Source organism: Typopeltis vanoorti, chromosome 10, assembly GCF_054136105.1.
Source record: "Typopeltis vanoorti isolate ZY-2024b chromosome 10, IOZ_Tvanoo_1.0, whole genome shotgun sequence".
Taxonomy (NCBI): Eukaryota; Metazoa; Arthropoda; class Arachnida; order Uropygi; family Thelyphonidae; genus Typopeltis; species Typopeltis vanoorti.
Window position 1 is genome coordinate 107460178 of NC_143558.1, and position 16236 is coordinate 107476413.

The 16236-nt window shown below is 37.9% G+C and overlaps 1 protein-coding gene across 7 annotated transcripts in view; it reads right to left on the reverse strand.

Moving 5' to 3' along the window:
• Window positions 1-16236, reverse strand: part of LOC150102659 (serine/threonine-protein phosphatase 2A 56 kDa regulatory subunit gamma isoform-like) — a 315572-nt gene that overhangs the window by 183668 nt on the left and 115668 nt on the right. For 6 of the 7 annotated variants that reach the window (XM_090399677.1, XM_090399671.1, XM_090399670.1 and 3 more), the window contains one exon: window positions 3249-3308. The exons of the other annotated variant lie outside the window; for it this stretch is intronic. In XM_090399677.1, coding sequence (XP_090255803.1) covers window positions 3249-3308 — 60 coding nt within the window. The remainder of the gene's footprint in view (window positions 1-3248; window positions 3309-16236) is intronic. 7 annotated transcript variants of the gene reach the window in all.

The window sequence follows — 16236 nt, forward strand, 5'->3', positions numbered from 1 at the left end:
TACCCTCGATACCAGTTAGTATATCTGCCTCTAATAGCCAGGTCTCACTAATGTCCACAATATATTTTTACAGAAGAAATCTCCTGGCCAACACGTCACATGAACATTATCTTCACAGGGGTAGTAAAAATACTGGAAAGTGCACATGTAGACAAAAATAAATGAAAACTGCATGAAATCATCATAAAAGAGAGAGAGAGAGAGAGAGAGACAGACCAATCAGCCAATAATGAATCACCATTGTGCCATAGAATACAATAAGAATAAAATGAGCAGTTTACAGGTCAGACATGATGAGTAGTTTCCTGATGAATGCTTGTGTAAGGCCCTTGAAAACAGAACTTTCTGTATTACTTCACCTCCTATACATAAGTTCTAAATTTTCAGAGGATGTACAAAAGTAAATACAGGAAAAGCATGTCTGCAGTTTTTCCAATGACCAAGAGCAATCTATAAAATGCAATTGTGTCACCAAGTGAGCTGAAAGGACGCACTTCCTAACCATGTCTCTTACCATGCTAAAAAATAAATATTCACAGGTATTTGTGATATGTGCCCAAACACCACCTCAAATGGAGAGGAAGAGAGAGAGAGAGATATTGGATCCCCTATGTATCTGCCTCCTGTTTTGAAAAATAGCATACAGTGGCCTAGATTTTTGAAAGTATGATGGAGGTGGCAGTGAATGTTTGGTACCATATAAATATATTGAAACATGATTTTCAAAAAAACAAAATTAATGTGTTACAGTTTTGGTTGAACTTGAAAAAAAAAAAGTTTTATTTGATAGTTTTTAATTTAAAAGAAAACAAGTCAGCAAGGAGAGTTTGGCTGGGTGCATATTTTCAGTAGTGAAACGATTAAGTAGTCAGTTGGTTTTAAGAAGTGCCACATTATAATAAAGAAATGGGGTGGAAAATAAACCAGGTCTTTGTTATGGGTTCCAAACATGATTTTTAGCTGCTTCAAGCTTGCAATAAAGAAAAAGATATCATTATACTGGTGAGGAAATTCATCTAGTGCCACAAAGGCTTGGCCTTTCCTCTGAGTGATGTACATGCCACAGCTTGATCCCTACCTAAACCACTTCACTCATTCTGATGATTTTATGATTGTAGACTGATGGATACATCTAGGACCAACTGAACAAATCTACTGACGTGAAGATGCAGGCAAAGAATTTGGTTGACCAGAATTCAACAAAGTATACCAAATCCAATGTTATGGTGGCCAGAACATCATTTCCATCAGCATTTTAAGATATTTCTGATGTTTTGCCACAGATGCTGCAATCATGTAATTATCTTTATTTCAAGAAGAATGTCTTCAGCCTGCTTTTTAGAGCTCAGATGGGCATTTATTATTTTCATAGATTTATTCCTAGATTCCAGAGACTTTGTACAACTTTTTCTGTTTACTTGTGAAATAGCTATTGTAGAAACAATCAACTTTGAGAATGGAGTTCATGGGCTGAAGTTATTACTCCTATATGCGTGTGTGCATGCGTGTGTGTGCGCGCACGCGCTAGGGTATATATCTGATGGGGTATTTATGAACAGATATGCTGAGTGGTTAGCATATCTGCTCACTAACCAAAGGTGGCAGGTTCAAATCCCACCACGGATATGTTGTGATTGTCTTTAGGTGGAAGATGCACTGTAGTGCTATATTGCATGATCAAGTAAATTTGAAGTGTCTCATGCAGACAAAGCACAATTAGTAATGTTTCAGCAAGAGGACTTTGATATCAAAGATTCTGGCTGAGGATGCTTTTAATTCCAATTTTGATTTTGTGAGAATTTTTTGGTTTTTAGCCATCTTGGATTTTTCCCTTTTTTTTTGGGAGGGGGGGGATGTGGATTTAATAATAGAAAGGTATGGATAGCTAAGTCCATACCTTTCTATTATTAACAATATAATAATCAGCACTACTTACTATAAGGCCCAAACTCTGTGAAGATTAGTTTTCATGACCGTCATTTTAGGATAAGGTGTCTTGTACCTAAATATATATCTTTTTGTCTATGTGAATTGTATGTATTCTCCTGGCAAGTGTGCTTGGCTGTGCAATGAAGAAAAAAAAAAAATTGAATTTCCAGAAGAAGAAACCCTGCAACCTCCATAATTAGACTGGGTATCACCTTCAAGTGAAGAGTCCTGATAAAGGTTATTTGTCCTAGATGGGATTTAAACCCAGGTCTTTTTAACCAGTGGTCTTTGTAAAAACTCACTGAGCTGTGGAGTTTCTCCCCTAACTTCAATAAAAATATTGTTAATATTGATGAAATCAACTCCATCCAAGATGCTTGATATTATAATAATTATGGATTCCTCTTTGGTTACAGAGTTATCCAAAATTATCTGCATGGAGATCCTCTGCCTAGTTGAATCTTCATACAGAGGATTTTGATTAGTCATAATCAGCACAATAAGCTGATGAAAATCTGCATTAATTTCTGGTTCACCATCCTGCTTGCTGAAGACTTGATATGGCTTGAAAATTCCTATGTCTGGTCTCTACAGGAGGATTTCCAGATCCTTTAGCCTATCCATGGTACTAAAATAAGTTTAAAACTTTCAAAAGTCCTTTACGAATTACCACACTGACTACAGGAACAATTGCAGCAACTATTGGAAAATGTTTTACTGGAAACATAGCAAACCATGTGTATAATGCATGTTAAAGTTTCTGCCTATTCTTCTCATAATATCATTCAGTATTTAAAAATCACCACTCAAAGTCAATGGGCAGGAAGGAATAAACTAGTTCTGCTTTTTCCATGATCTCTTGATATCATTCCTGCCAACTCTACTTGTGGAGCCATCTGAAAAGTAGCATTCATGCTCAATGATATAACAAACCACAGGCTGTGAAATGTCCTGAACAACAGCTTGGACAACAACATGCAACAAATCTTTCCATGAATCGGGAATTCTTAGCATAAAAGAGCTTGGTTATACACTATAACAGTTAATAATTAAAAAAACTTTTCGTAAGCCACTTCTAAATGATCAGATACCAATGCATTCAAAACTAATAAATTTTTAATCCAAAGTTTATTATTTCTTTCATGTTTCTCATTGCCATATGTTACTTAAAAATTAATAAGACCATTTTGTCATATGAACATTTCTGATCATCCAGTGCTTATATTTAGGTACATAAATAAGAAATACTCTGTATATTGACAAAATGTAGTAGCTTCACTTAGTTCTCACTAAGTGAGTAAAAAAGAAAAATATCTTACCTTCCCAATATTTCCAACAATTCTGCAACACCATTATGATGCTCTGTTTCATATATAAAGCTGTAGATATATATGGGGAGGAAAAAAATTAATGAAATGAAAAACCATTGTTTAAGCTTGAAAAGATAATTTTAAAAAATTGTTTTACGTGTTGCTAATCTGAGGAATCCTTCACTTATTTCTCCAACAACAACAACAAAAAAAAAAAGATTAAGTTATGGTACATTTTTTTTTGCCAATATGTGACATAATATCAAAATAATTACTAAAATTTTTACAATAATACTTATAAAATGTTTGCTTAAAGATCAAAACAAGATATATGAGAGGGTGCATCTATATAGCCTGTAAGGAATGTGAAAAATCAACCAGCTGCACATTCTAATCAAATGTGCAATCCTCATCTTCTCAAAATGAACCTGTGTATCTAGCTACACAATGAACAAGTAAGGAATGGGCTGACCAAACCAGATTCTATATTGACTCAAACCATAATACATACATGATGGTACAACATTATGAAATGTCATGATAACAGGTTATCACTTAGTTAAACAAAGTTTTCATCAGGGAAACCAGAAAAACAAATGCCAAAAAGACTTCTACTAGAACCACAAACTCAATGGAAATGAAACTATGTCTCATCAGCATAGGTAACATAGCTTTAAAGAGATGGGACTAGCAGAAGAATTATAAAAATACCAAGTTAACATAATTGTTGTTGTTGGGGCAATGATGAAGGCAAAACTATATTTAAAAAAATATAAGATCTCTAAAAATTTACTACAGATTGTTTGGACAATAGTGATTAGAAAGAAAGTGAACAGCAATAGCATTTAGAATAAATATGAAAATAAACTCTATGAGTGCAGGCAATTTCAAGCAGAGTAATATGGGCAAGTTTTAAAGTGGAAAACTGAATCAAAGTTCCACAGGTGGTTTCTGGTAGATAATTAATGGAGGAATTTTTGCTGGTCATCAGAGTACAGCTGATGATGAGGTAGTCTCATTGGAGACCTGCACAGAAGAGCAAGAAATAAATTCCAAAAAAACTAATGTTTTTTCTTTCTTTCTTTTGTATCAAAGATATAGTTAGCCTTGAGCAGAATAAAAACGAGTATCATATTAAAATAAATATGTATGAGAGTTTAAACAGAAACAAAAAAGCAGCTTTTAGATATGAATTACACTCTAAAACATACACAATATCTTTGAAGGAAAAATGAAGAATTTAAAAATAAGAACCAAACCTTGGAGACCCATTAGCTAAATCTGAAGAAAAGATTGAATGATTCATTTACGAACTGAAGTTTGCAATGATAGAAAAAAGGAACTCCATGGTGGCAGAGTCAGAAAATAAAGATGTAATCATGGCAATAAAGAAATCATTTCAAAAATTCCTGCTATGATGATCACTGTGCTCTTTTACTGAACAGAGAAAAATATAAAGCTATGTGTAGAAGTAATTAATGAAAAGTCATGAAAAGTGCTGGGAATAATGTACTGAAGTGACAACATGAATGTCAACTTACAGATGAGTCACTGTTTGACATATAATTCACAATAATTTGATAATTACTGGTTATAGAATCCTTATATATAACTGTGTCATTGAAAGTTTTTTTAATATATATATATTATTCCGTATATGTATGATACATAAATAGTGTTACTCGTGGTGCCAATGAGAATGAGAACAACAGCAGCCAAGACGTTGTTATCTGACATGAGGGATTCTGTCTGACCACTGACAGAGGTCTGAGGCAAAATGAAGAAAAACAGGACCCAATCATGCCATGTAGCATGTGTGTTCTATTTATTTGTTGCCAAGAGCAAATGCATTGTGGTATAAGAGATGAGAGAGCATGTGTCATAGATGTTTTATGAGCCAGAAATGCAACACTTATTGGAAGTGGGAAAATGAAATAACAAAAGATAATGCTGAAAGCTGTGAAACTGAAAGTGTTGAATGGAGTCACGTGAGTAAATGACAGGCATGGAAAAAGAGTATAGTTGAAAGTAGCAGGTAGTCTATGGTGAAAGTTAGGCCAGCAGACCAGAAGATAGCAAGGATAAAAATTAAACCGACCTGGTTGAAATAGTGAAGAGCAGTAATTCAGGATATGAAAGTGGTACTGGTGAAGATGATGCAAGATGAAGCAAATATAGAGTGAAATGAGGAGAATAAGAGGTACATACAGAAGAGAGAGGAAGGCTGGAATAAAAGATGGCAATGTGAAAGAGGTGTCTAATGATTCAGGGAGCAGATTGGGCAGTGATTGAAGCACTAGATATGAGGAGGAAGTGAGCAAAAGAGTTGGTAGGGGTAATAGGCACAAATGATCTGGATGGCAACAAGAATATAAGGAGAGTAAAAGATGATAGTGTGGTATAAAAGGTAGTCAGTATGTTGTCCATGTATGGTAGTGATGATTATGAATGGGAGGCTAGCAAACTTGTATGAAGAGAAAGAAATTCATTTTGTGAATGTATGGAATGAAATTGAGGGATGGGCTGTATAAAAGAGATGGGTTACATTTAAATGGATTTGGTGTGAATCAGCTGAAGAATGTAATAAACAACTTTAATGAAACGTGCACTAGGCATATTAAAGTAAGTCTCTCAGCTTATGCATGCAACAAAAATTATATAGAATTTATTCAAAAACTCCAATATATTTCATCAAACATTATATGGACATTGTCAGGGAGATGCTGTTAACTACATTCAAAAGATGAATCAAATAATGAGTCATAAATGAAGAACCATGATGGCTACCTTAATAAGATGTAGATTGTTCTTTCGATGTGATGACTGCAGCAATCCTGCAAGGCATATTTGTCTCAAGTATAAAATAGTGATCAATGGGAATTTTAGACCATTCTTCCTGTAGGCATGTAACGAGGTCGGGATAGATGTCCCTAGACCTGATGCTTCATTTCATCCCACAGATGTCAATAGGGTTGAAGTTTTCTTTCATATGCACAAGTACAAGCTGAATGGCATGCAATTCAGCTTGCACTTATGCAATGAACAATTGAAGGTAGAAGGTGTATGAGACTTCTGTAGTTGACAAAGTGAGAGGTTGCAGGATGAGGTGCAAGCCTGCCATGGAGGAATGCTGTTTTGTTTAATGCAGGTAATATTGTCAGCACTCATGCCAACAGTTTTCACAGACTCTTTAACACACATATACCAAAAGGATGGATAGCAGTCTGGTGTGTGTGTGATACAGGCCTTCCCAATTTAGAGAAGAGAGACTGGTCCATGTGGGGTGATCTTGAAGAGACTTTATTTTTTTTTATCTAAGTGATAGAAGGGGTTCATTTGATTCAACATGAAGACTTTGAACAAGTGATGTGCAAAAAGCACCGGTAGCTAATTCTATAACTTCACGATGGATCCTGGAACCCATAATCAAGTTCTGAACGTACAAATGCATGATAACATTGTGAAGCAAGGAACATCAATCAGCACCCCCATTTGGTAGAGAATAGAGTGTAGAGAGAATAGAGTTCAATGCTTATTTTTTTTTTATGCACTTATCCAAAAAATGATGAATATGTGTACTCATTCTCATCAGGATGAAGGTGGAGAGTGCATTTCCTACAGAAGTGTGCACAGATGGTTTTTCAGCAGATAACCTGAACCCACAACATAGAGCCCATGAAGAGAGAATTGATTGCTTGTTGAAGTTGTCTTTCAATGACCTGCATATTGCAGGAGTGACAGTAAATTGTGAAGTTGACATAAAGATAATTGTCCACTGTGGAAGAAAGCTATTCAGTAATTGAGTTCACTTTTTTGCGAAGAGGATCACGCTTAAGACCGAGTTAGCAAAAGGGCTCTTTTGAGTTCCTCTTTAACAAATAGCTGATATCATGGCTCTATGTCCTTAGTCCAGAAGCTTAATCACTTTCTTTTATTGCTCTTTCAATATTAAAAATTCAGGAGGATATGAGGCTATTGCTGAAATTCTGGCAAACTTTCACCAAAGTATCTGAAATAGCTTTGGGATCAGCAATAATACATTCATTATGTTCCAAGTTAGACAATGTTTATCCCAGACAGTTTCTGCACTGATTGTTTAATTAATCAATGATGTAAATGGCATCCAGGATTGTTTTTGACTCTGACATCTCAAGGCAATGTGCTTTGGCCCAAGCATGTTCAAATGCTATCAAGTTTGTTGTGGTAGGGTATCTACAAAATATATCCCATGCTCTATCTTGATCTTTTTTTGGCTGGTTGGCACTCTGGCATCCACCAAGACTTTGGGCAGAGTGAAAATTGGGATGATGTTTTTGGAATTGGTGCAGTTTGTGTGGACAATACAATCTGTTATGTTTCATTGCTTAATTAATAGGTGTTTGGATGACTGCTTCAGTATTAAATTTTGCAAGTTGGCAAAAATGTATTCCAGTAAGCAGGATCGATTTTCCATATGGGCTGGGAATGAGGACATGGTTCCTGTGAAGGCATAATACTGATAAGAGGAAAATGATTGCTTCCATATATGTTTTCATCAACATCCCATGTGAGCAGTGGAAAAACAGCAGAGGAGCATATCATAAAGTTGATTGCTGAATAAGAGCCAGCAGACACATGGAAGAAGGTATTTTGCTCCATTACTAATAAGAGAGAGAGAGAGAGAGAGATCATGGTTATCAAGTAGTCACTCAATGATATGACTTCGTCTATTCATGGTGGTGCTACCACACAGTGTTATGTCCATTAGTCATCCATTAGGAGTATGGGCTGAGGCAGTTGCATTATGAGATTATCAAGTTTAGTTTCATTTAGTTCAGAACCTTGTGGTAAATATATTGAGCATGCTGTGATTAGATATGCACAGATAGGCGAATTGCTCCTGCTTCCAGAATAGCGTTAAACTGAGCATGACAGAATGGAGTATGACTGCCCATGAGAATCGCTACACCACTACATGCAGGACCATCTCCAGTTCTATCCTTGCATACAGGAGTGATATTCCTGATGGCAGGTTCCTCACTGGATTTTGAATAAGTTTCCTGCAGACAGAAACACAAAGGTTTGTGTTTCTTCAGCATATACTTGATATAATCGATATTCTGGTGAAACACATGACATTCCATTTTTAAAATTTTCCTTTTGTTTAGGCTTCACAGATTTGTCTGATTTCTGGGAGGATGAGGACTTGTCCTTATCAGGTTTATATTTCTCGTCAGATTTTGGGAAGTATGGATAACATTATCCATCTCTTCCTCTGGAAAAATATCCAGTACATCATCAGATGTTGGGAGTTTTTTCCCACTTGGTTAGACTACAATAAATTTAGTTTAATCCAAGTGTAAGCAAACAAAGTTTGCGCCTGAAGTGCCTTCAGGACTGAGGCAACTCGTGGTGAAGGTGGACCAAGCTCTCATCACTTGTCTTAGTATCTCCCATAATGCAAAGCACAACTCCTTGCAGACATGCATAATGCTATGCATTAAGGGAAGGGATGCCACCCCGACTGGTTTCGACATTTATTGAGATCTCATAACTGGGAGTCAGACCCAGAAGTGGTGATACTAAGGTGAAAGTAATGGAGAAGTCATATTTACCTATATGAGTTGCCAAACAGTGTCTCATCTTATTATTAAATTACTCTGGATTTAGAGAAAGATGTTGGGAGTTTTTTCCCACTTGGTTAGACTATAATAAATTTAGTTTAATCCTTTATCCAAGTGTAAGCAAACAAAGTTTGTACCTGAAGTATCTTCATGACTGAGGCAACTCGTCATAAAGGTGGACTATGCTCTCATAATCTCCCACATCTCCTTGCAGACATGTATAATGCTATGCATTAAGGGAAGGGACGCCATCCAGACTGGTTTCGACATTTATTGAGGTCTCATAACTAGGAGTCAGATCCAGAAGTGGTGATACTAAGGTGAAAGTAATGGAGAAGTCATATTTACCTATACAAGTTGCAAAAGGTGTCTCACCTTATTATTGCTTACACTTGGATAAAGGAACTATTTGGTGTGGTGGAGCCACCTGATAAAACTACAGACATTTCAGAATATAGTTTATTTTCAAAACATTTACAAGAGAATTAAAAATGCATTTCACTTATTGAAGCATGTATCTATACTTTTTTTTTTTCATAACACACTATTAAAATCAAAACATGCTCAAATACGTCATAAATATCCAAAGCATTAAAAGTATTTGTTTTCAAATATACAGCATTTTCCTCATACTGAAAGAAAATGTTGCATAAAATAGGCATACAATCAGGAATACATATCCATACTTGAAGTAGAAAAAGCCATCAAAGGCTTGAAATGTGGAAAGGCAGCAGTAGTGATATTTGACCAGAAATGCTGAAGTATGGTGGTATAAGTCTTATAGTGGCTGCACTGCATAGTTCAGAAGGCCTTGACAGAGGGACGAATTCCCAATGATTGGAATAGAGCTCTCATATTATCCATATATAAAAAGGGAAATAAAACTGAATGCAAGATTTACAGAGGTATTTCCCTACTGAGTGTTCCTGGTAAGATTTATACAAGTATACTTGATAAACGGTTGAGACGGATTGTAGAAGGAAAGCTTGATGAAGAACAAGCTGGATTCAGGCCAGATAGAGGCTATCAGGATCAGATCTTCACTTTATGACAAATAGTTGAGAAATCATGGGAATATAACAAAGATCTGTATTTAAGTTTTGTCGATCTGGAAAAGGCATATGACAAGGTCCCAAGAGAGAAGCTATTCAATAAGTTTCAGTATATCAAGCAATACTTAGTCTTTATTTGAGTTGTGAGCAGTTAGAATTGAAGGAAGTACAGGAAAATGGTTTAATGTTAATTCTGGTGTGAGATAAGGATGTACTGTACATGGGCTGTCTGCTGCATTATTGTAATATCTTATTTTATTCTTTATTACTAATTAGCTGTGTGCACTTTCTCTCGCTTAACCGTTCTCACTTACTCTCATATTATGTTTATACACCTTCCGTATTTATTAGTTGTATGCCTATGAACACTGAAAAATTTATTTGTCAGAGTGTGCCATCAGTAAATCAAATATTTGGCATAAGACTCAAAAAACTTCCAGTATATCTCTCTCGCTCTTACTAGCGTAAATTTTGTCAACAGTTTATATAAACAGTCGTGATTCTTAAGTAATTGAACTGCACTTTTAATGCCTCAGTTGTTTCCAAATCACAAGTCCGATTTATTTAGGAACAGTGCAGTTGAAAAATAAAGGATCAGGCAGCACTCTTTTAACAAATAATTAAAACACATTTATTTACATTAATATGAAATATACATGAATCAAATGACAGGGAGATTGCTTTCTCTACCCATCTATAAAATCTTTAACATAAAACCGGCAAAGGTTGGTCAATTGGTAGAGCCTCTGCTACTAATGGCTCAGTTAAGTAAGTTTGAGCACAGCTAGTAGTTGGAAGGCAACCAATCATTCGATGCTGTTGGCACACTCCACCTCGATGAGTCTTTGGACTCCCTGGAGGTGTCAAATAATAATAATAATAATAAAATTAGAACCCTTTCACTTCAACACTAAATGATCTCTTTAACTCAAAAACTTATTTACTCTCTGCTTACAAATTCAACTTATTAAACTTCTAGTTTACTTGCAAAGAGATTAGATTAACTCTCTGTTAAGTTATTTTTACAAATTTGATATTAACTTCTAACATGCCAATTGACTCTCTTATGGACACTTCTTATTACTATTAAACTAATTCTTAATTCCATATACATCATATCTCCTAGATCAGTGGGTCTCAACCTTTTTAGTGATCCCCCCCCCCCTCCTCTTGAATCTAAAAATAAGTTCTCGCACCTCCTTGAAAAATGTGTTTCTATATCTGTATTTAGGAAATTACATCTATTGCAAGATAATTTATTTATTGAAAAATAAACACATACATTTACATATACATACAAAACAATATCTCAATTTTTAATGGCTATGTTGTTGTTGTTTATTCATAATAATACTTTTGAAGCGAGGCTCCTTTTTTGAAAGAGCCATGCGTAAGTCATCACTTGCATTTAAGCGATTTCTGGCTTTTGTTTTTATGTTCAAAAGTGATGAAAATCCCATTACACACAAGTAGGTGGTGGCAAATGGTAGAAGTGTCTGCAATGCTGCTTTTGCCAGCTGTGGATAAGGTTCTAACTGTGTACACCAGATTTGTTCTAAGTCCTGTTTTTCAAATTCCATTTGAATATGTGCATTGGCTCATATTTCAATAAGATCGTCTTTTATTAAATAGTTGTCGTCCATCGAATCTGAGTCAAAATTTAGAAACTTCTCTCGCACCCATGGAAATGCTTTCTCGCACCCCCAGGGGTGCACGCACACACATCCCAGGTTAAGAACCACTGTCCTAGATTATAAGAAAAATATATACAAAAGGATGTAACTTACAGAGACTCTGTATCACACATTCAGTCAAGAGTCTTTTACTAAAGTCTTAATGGCTTTTCTTTCATCTCAAGTTTTAGGCTTCCTTCAGGAGTATCTTGCTACAGCAGTATCACATTGGGATATTAGTGGGCTTTTGGACCGCAATCTGCGGTATTCGAATAGCACATACAAGAGGTTTCAGCATATGGGCAAATTCTCCTCTGGATCCTTACTTTGGGAACTTCTGCTACTAATTGCTGATGACTGTGCCTCTAACTGCCGCCGACTAGCTCTGGATCTTCTTGGTAACAGCGCTTCGATTTTGCTCTCTTGGCACTTGGATCGCAGCTCTCCTCTTTTTTTTTTTATTTATGTTGGGCCCATACACAGGAGGTTGGTTGATCAACCTATAGTACATTAGTACCGTGTATGGGTAGAGGGTTGGGAAAGGATGAATTTGTTTACATTTGATTTGAATGACTTTAAGTTGAATTCCTTGGGAAACACAGCAGGTGGAAGATTGTTCTACAGTTGCAGGGATGAAGGAAGAGGAAAAGAAACTTGTTCTGTTTCTAGGTGTACTGTGAAGAGATATGGTGCAGCAGTTGCACGTGTTCCAATGAGCTTAGTACTGAGCAGGGAAATTATTGATGTTATTTCAGATGAGCATTTCCCATGGAAATATTTGTAGAATAAACATACTGCAGAGACCATACGTCTGTGTAAAAGTGGGGGGAGAGTTGGTAAGGGATGGATCATTGATAAGTCTAATTGCTTTCCTCTGTATTGAGTCGAGCATTTTGAGAGAGCTTTTAGGGGCCCCACAACATATGTGGGAGCAGTATTCAATAGTTGGGCGGATTTGTGACTTCCATAATGTTAATAGTTGTTTGAGGGTATGGTAACGTCTTGAACAAAAGAGAAATCCTAGTTTTTTTTGAGGCTGAGGATCCAATGTTTGAGATATGTTTATATCAGGAGAGGTTTGATGTGCGGGTGATTCCAAGGAGTGTGATCTCAAATTCTCTGGAAATTTTGGTATCATCAAAAAGGATACTGGAGAAAAATTGTTCTTTATTATGGGAAATAGTACAGAACTGGGTTTTATTGGCATTGAAATTTATGAGGTTATCCAAACCCCATTGTGGGATGGCTTCGATATCGGAGTTGAGGGTGGTGGTGGTTGATGTTCTGCAGGTTGAGGTGAGTAGTGTAGGGTAAGGCTTATCAAATGCAAGCGAGGAGTGTAGTGTGCTGTCGTCTGCAAAACTGTGTATTGGGTTGGAGGTCAATTGCAGTAGGTCGTTAATATAAAGCAGGAAGAGGGTTGGTGAGAGGACAGAACCTTGTGGGACCCCAGCATAAATTGAGTGGAGAGAGGATAGGGAGCCGTCCACCATCACACAGAATGTACGACCAGACAGAAAACTGGCAATCCACCTACAGAAGCCCTGGGTCAGACCGAATTATGGTAGTTTGCCTAGTAGGCCTTAGTGCCAGACCCAGTCAAAGGCTTTGGAGATATCTAGTACAACCACTTGAGATTCGCCAAACCTCTCCATAGCCTTCGTCTAGAGATGAGTGACGTATGTGAGTAGATCTCCTGTTGATCGGCAGTGGTTGAATCCATACTGGCGGTCATTTATTTGGTGAGTATCTTCAAGATAGCATAGGAGTTGGGAATTGATGATTTTTTCCATTACCTTCAACAGGACTGAGGTAAGAGAGATAGGATGGTAATTGGATGGCAGTGACTTGTCGCCCTTCTTGTGGATGGGCTGAATATAGCCCAATTTCCAGTTTGTGGGATAGATTCCAGTGGAGTAGGAGAGTATATATAGGTGACATAGGATATGGGTCAGTTCTGGAGCACAAACTTTCAGAACAACTGGGGGAATGCCATCGGGGCCAGGAGACTTTTTTGTGTCTAATTTGGACAGTATTTTTTGATCTCATCCTGACAAAAGGATATGGGGGGGGGGGGGCATTGTATGTCGAGTGTCTGGAATGATTGGGAGACATTTACCATTGTCAGTAATGCATGCATTTGAAGCAAAGTATGAGGCCAGAAGATTGGCTTTTTCTGTGGGTGGTGATGCAGTAGAGCCGTTGAGTGTGATAGGGGTGGGAATAGTGTTGGGCAGAAATTATGGCCAATTGCTTTGACGAGAGACTAAAAGGCTCGGCTGCCATTTGGACAGGCAGTTTCTTGCTTTTTCTTCTTTCAAACTCTGTTTTGGAAGTGTTGATTGTTTTTTTTTGCATTTATTACGGGCTTCGATATAAGCTTTGAAGGAGGATGGGGTTCTTGATTTCAGCCAGTTGTGGTATGTCTGGTGTTTCATCTCTACAGCCTTGGCACATGTTTTGGAGAACCAGGGTTTCGTTAGGGAATGGCAGTTCAGGGTGCTGTGTGGAATGTATGTATTCATGCCAGTGAGGATTACTTTGGTAATAAGCTCGCAAACGTTTGGGTTGAAAGGCTGGAAGCAATAGTCCAACCATGGGAATGAGGCATAAAAGTTGCAGAGGCTGTCCCACTTGGCACTGTTATAGTGCCAAACTACTCTTGTGTGGGAGTGTCTGTGTAAATGTTGCTGCATTCAGGAGGAGATGAGCACTAAGTTGTGGTCAGAATTGCCCCAGGGGGGGCCTCACCACTTTCACTGTGTATTTGGAGGGGTCATTGTTGAGTGGTTTGGATTATCTGGAATTCTGGTTAGCATCTGCACAAGTTGTGTAAGGTCATTAGTGATGGCAAATGTTTCGGCATCTCTGCCTGCAAGATCTGTACAGCTGGAGGAGAAAAGCCAGCTAGTGTTTGTTGTGGACATTAAAATCTCCAAGGAGGATGATTTCACTGTTGGGAAAGTAGGATTGGAGAAAGTCGATTTTTAGGGAGAGAAAATTAAAGAGCTCAGGGTGGTTGTTGCGTTGGGAGAGCAATAGAGACAGCAGATGAATTGAACTGAGTGAGGAAGGAATATTTTCAACCAAAGAAGGTCAAAGTTGGGTGCTCTCTGGCAAGGTATGTCAGAGCAGATGTATGCACAGACACCACCCTTGGGGCAAAAGTTGTTGAAGAGTGAGCAGTTTGGAAGGTTGAGATAAGTGATGCTGGGGGGGAGGTGAGATTTGAGTTTCTGCCAGGAAGAGTAGGTGGGGTCTGGTAGACTGTAGGTGGTAGTGGACACTATTCAGGTTTGAGTTTAGGCCACAGATGTTGGTGAAGTGAATGTGTAGGGTTTTGTGAGTCGTATGTTGGACCGCATGGGTCTTGCATATTTCCTATGCAGTACCTGCATGCTGGCTGCTAATGGCATAACTTGGTTTTTTCACCAGTTTATCTTGTCTGTAGTCAATGGTCCAACTGTTGTCACCATTTTGACATTTTTCTTAGAGTTGTCTTCAAAGCTGGCATCTTTGTTCTCTTTGTGCAAATGATAGGTCTGGCTGTGCACGTATGCGCAATTGGGGACAGGTGTCCTTGAACTTGTTGTTGATTGCTGTTATTATTTTTGATGTGCTTGTCGGCGTGTTGCAAGTCATTTTTACTAGGCGCGGAAAGTTTGTACTGGCCTTCCTTTTATTTATAGGGCTGAAAAGATGGCAACTAACGATATTCTTAGGATTGATGTTGCATTCTTCGGCTAGTTTGGTCGAATTGATGTCCTCTTGTAATGATTTTCCGTCGGGAAGTTCAAAATAATGTTTTGAGTTTTTTGTGTTTGGAATCATCATCGTTTACCGTTGATGCAATTAGATCACGAAGTTCTTTCGCTGGGAAAGTAGAGCTTGCATTGCGCTGGTTTTCGATTTGTTCAAGCTTAGCTTCAACTGCATGTATTTTATCGGTAAAAGTTTCATTTAAAGCTTTGATGTGTTCGAGGTTTCGACATGTTTACCTGTGTTCAGAAGTTGTTTTACCAAAGGAAGGCACAGCGAATAGAAAAACGGCTGGTAAAGTTCGATAAGTAGCTTAAGCACAGCTTCGTCTATTTCTGCGCATGAAGCGTGCGGCCAGTGGCAACAGAACTCACAGTATGCCCTTCTTTCTGTCTGTGACACCAGTTTTGCAGCTGTGGCACGTAATAGGTTTGTCTGTGGAGGTTGATGGCACTGTGCTGTCGAGACATGTGATGTTCATTCGTTGTTGCCTTTTACTGTGGCTGTCTTTGCTGCGTACGGTAGGCATCGTGATGGCTTACACATGGCCGTTTTTGAATTGGAAGGACAGCTGTTTTAATACACTATAAGTACTTACAGGTTGTACTGAAGTATTCTGATGCTTGACACCTGCTGTTGGGTTTCCGTTTGATGGTTAATTTCGATGGAAAAACACTCCTGTTGACAACTGGACCTGGACTCTCCTCCTTGTAACTGGGGCCTTGCCTCTCCTCTGCTGCCACTGCTCTGGTTCGGACTCCACTTATGGTCTGCAGCAGGCCTCTGCTCTAGTTCCAACTTCTTATGACTCTCTGCTGACGACTGGAAGCCCCCTTAGGCTTGTCTCAGTCCCCTTTTATTTTCCCGTTCTCCGGACCTTGCACTAAGGGTCGTAAACCCCGAAGAAAAT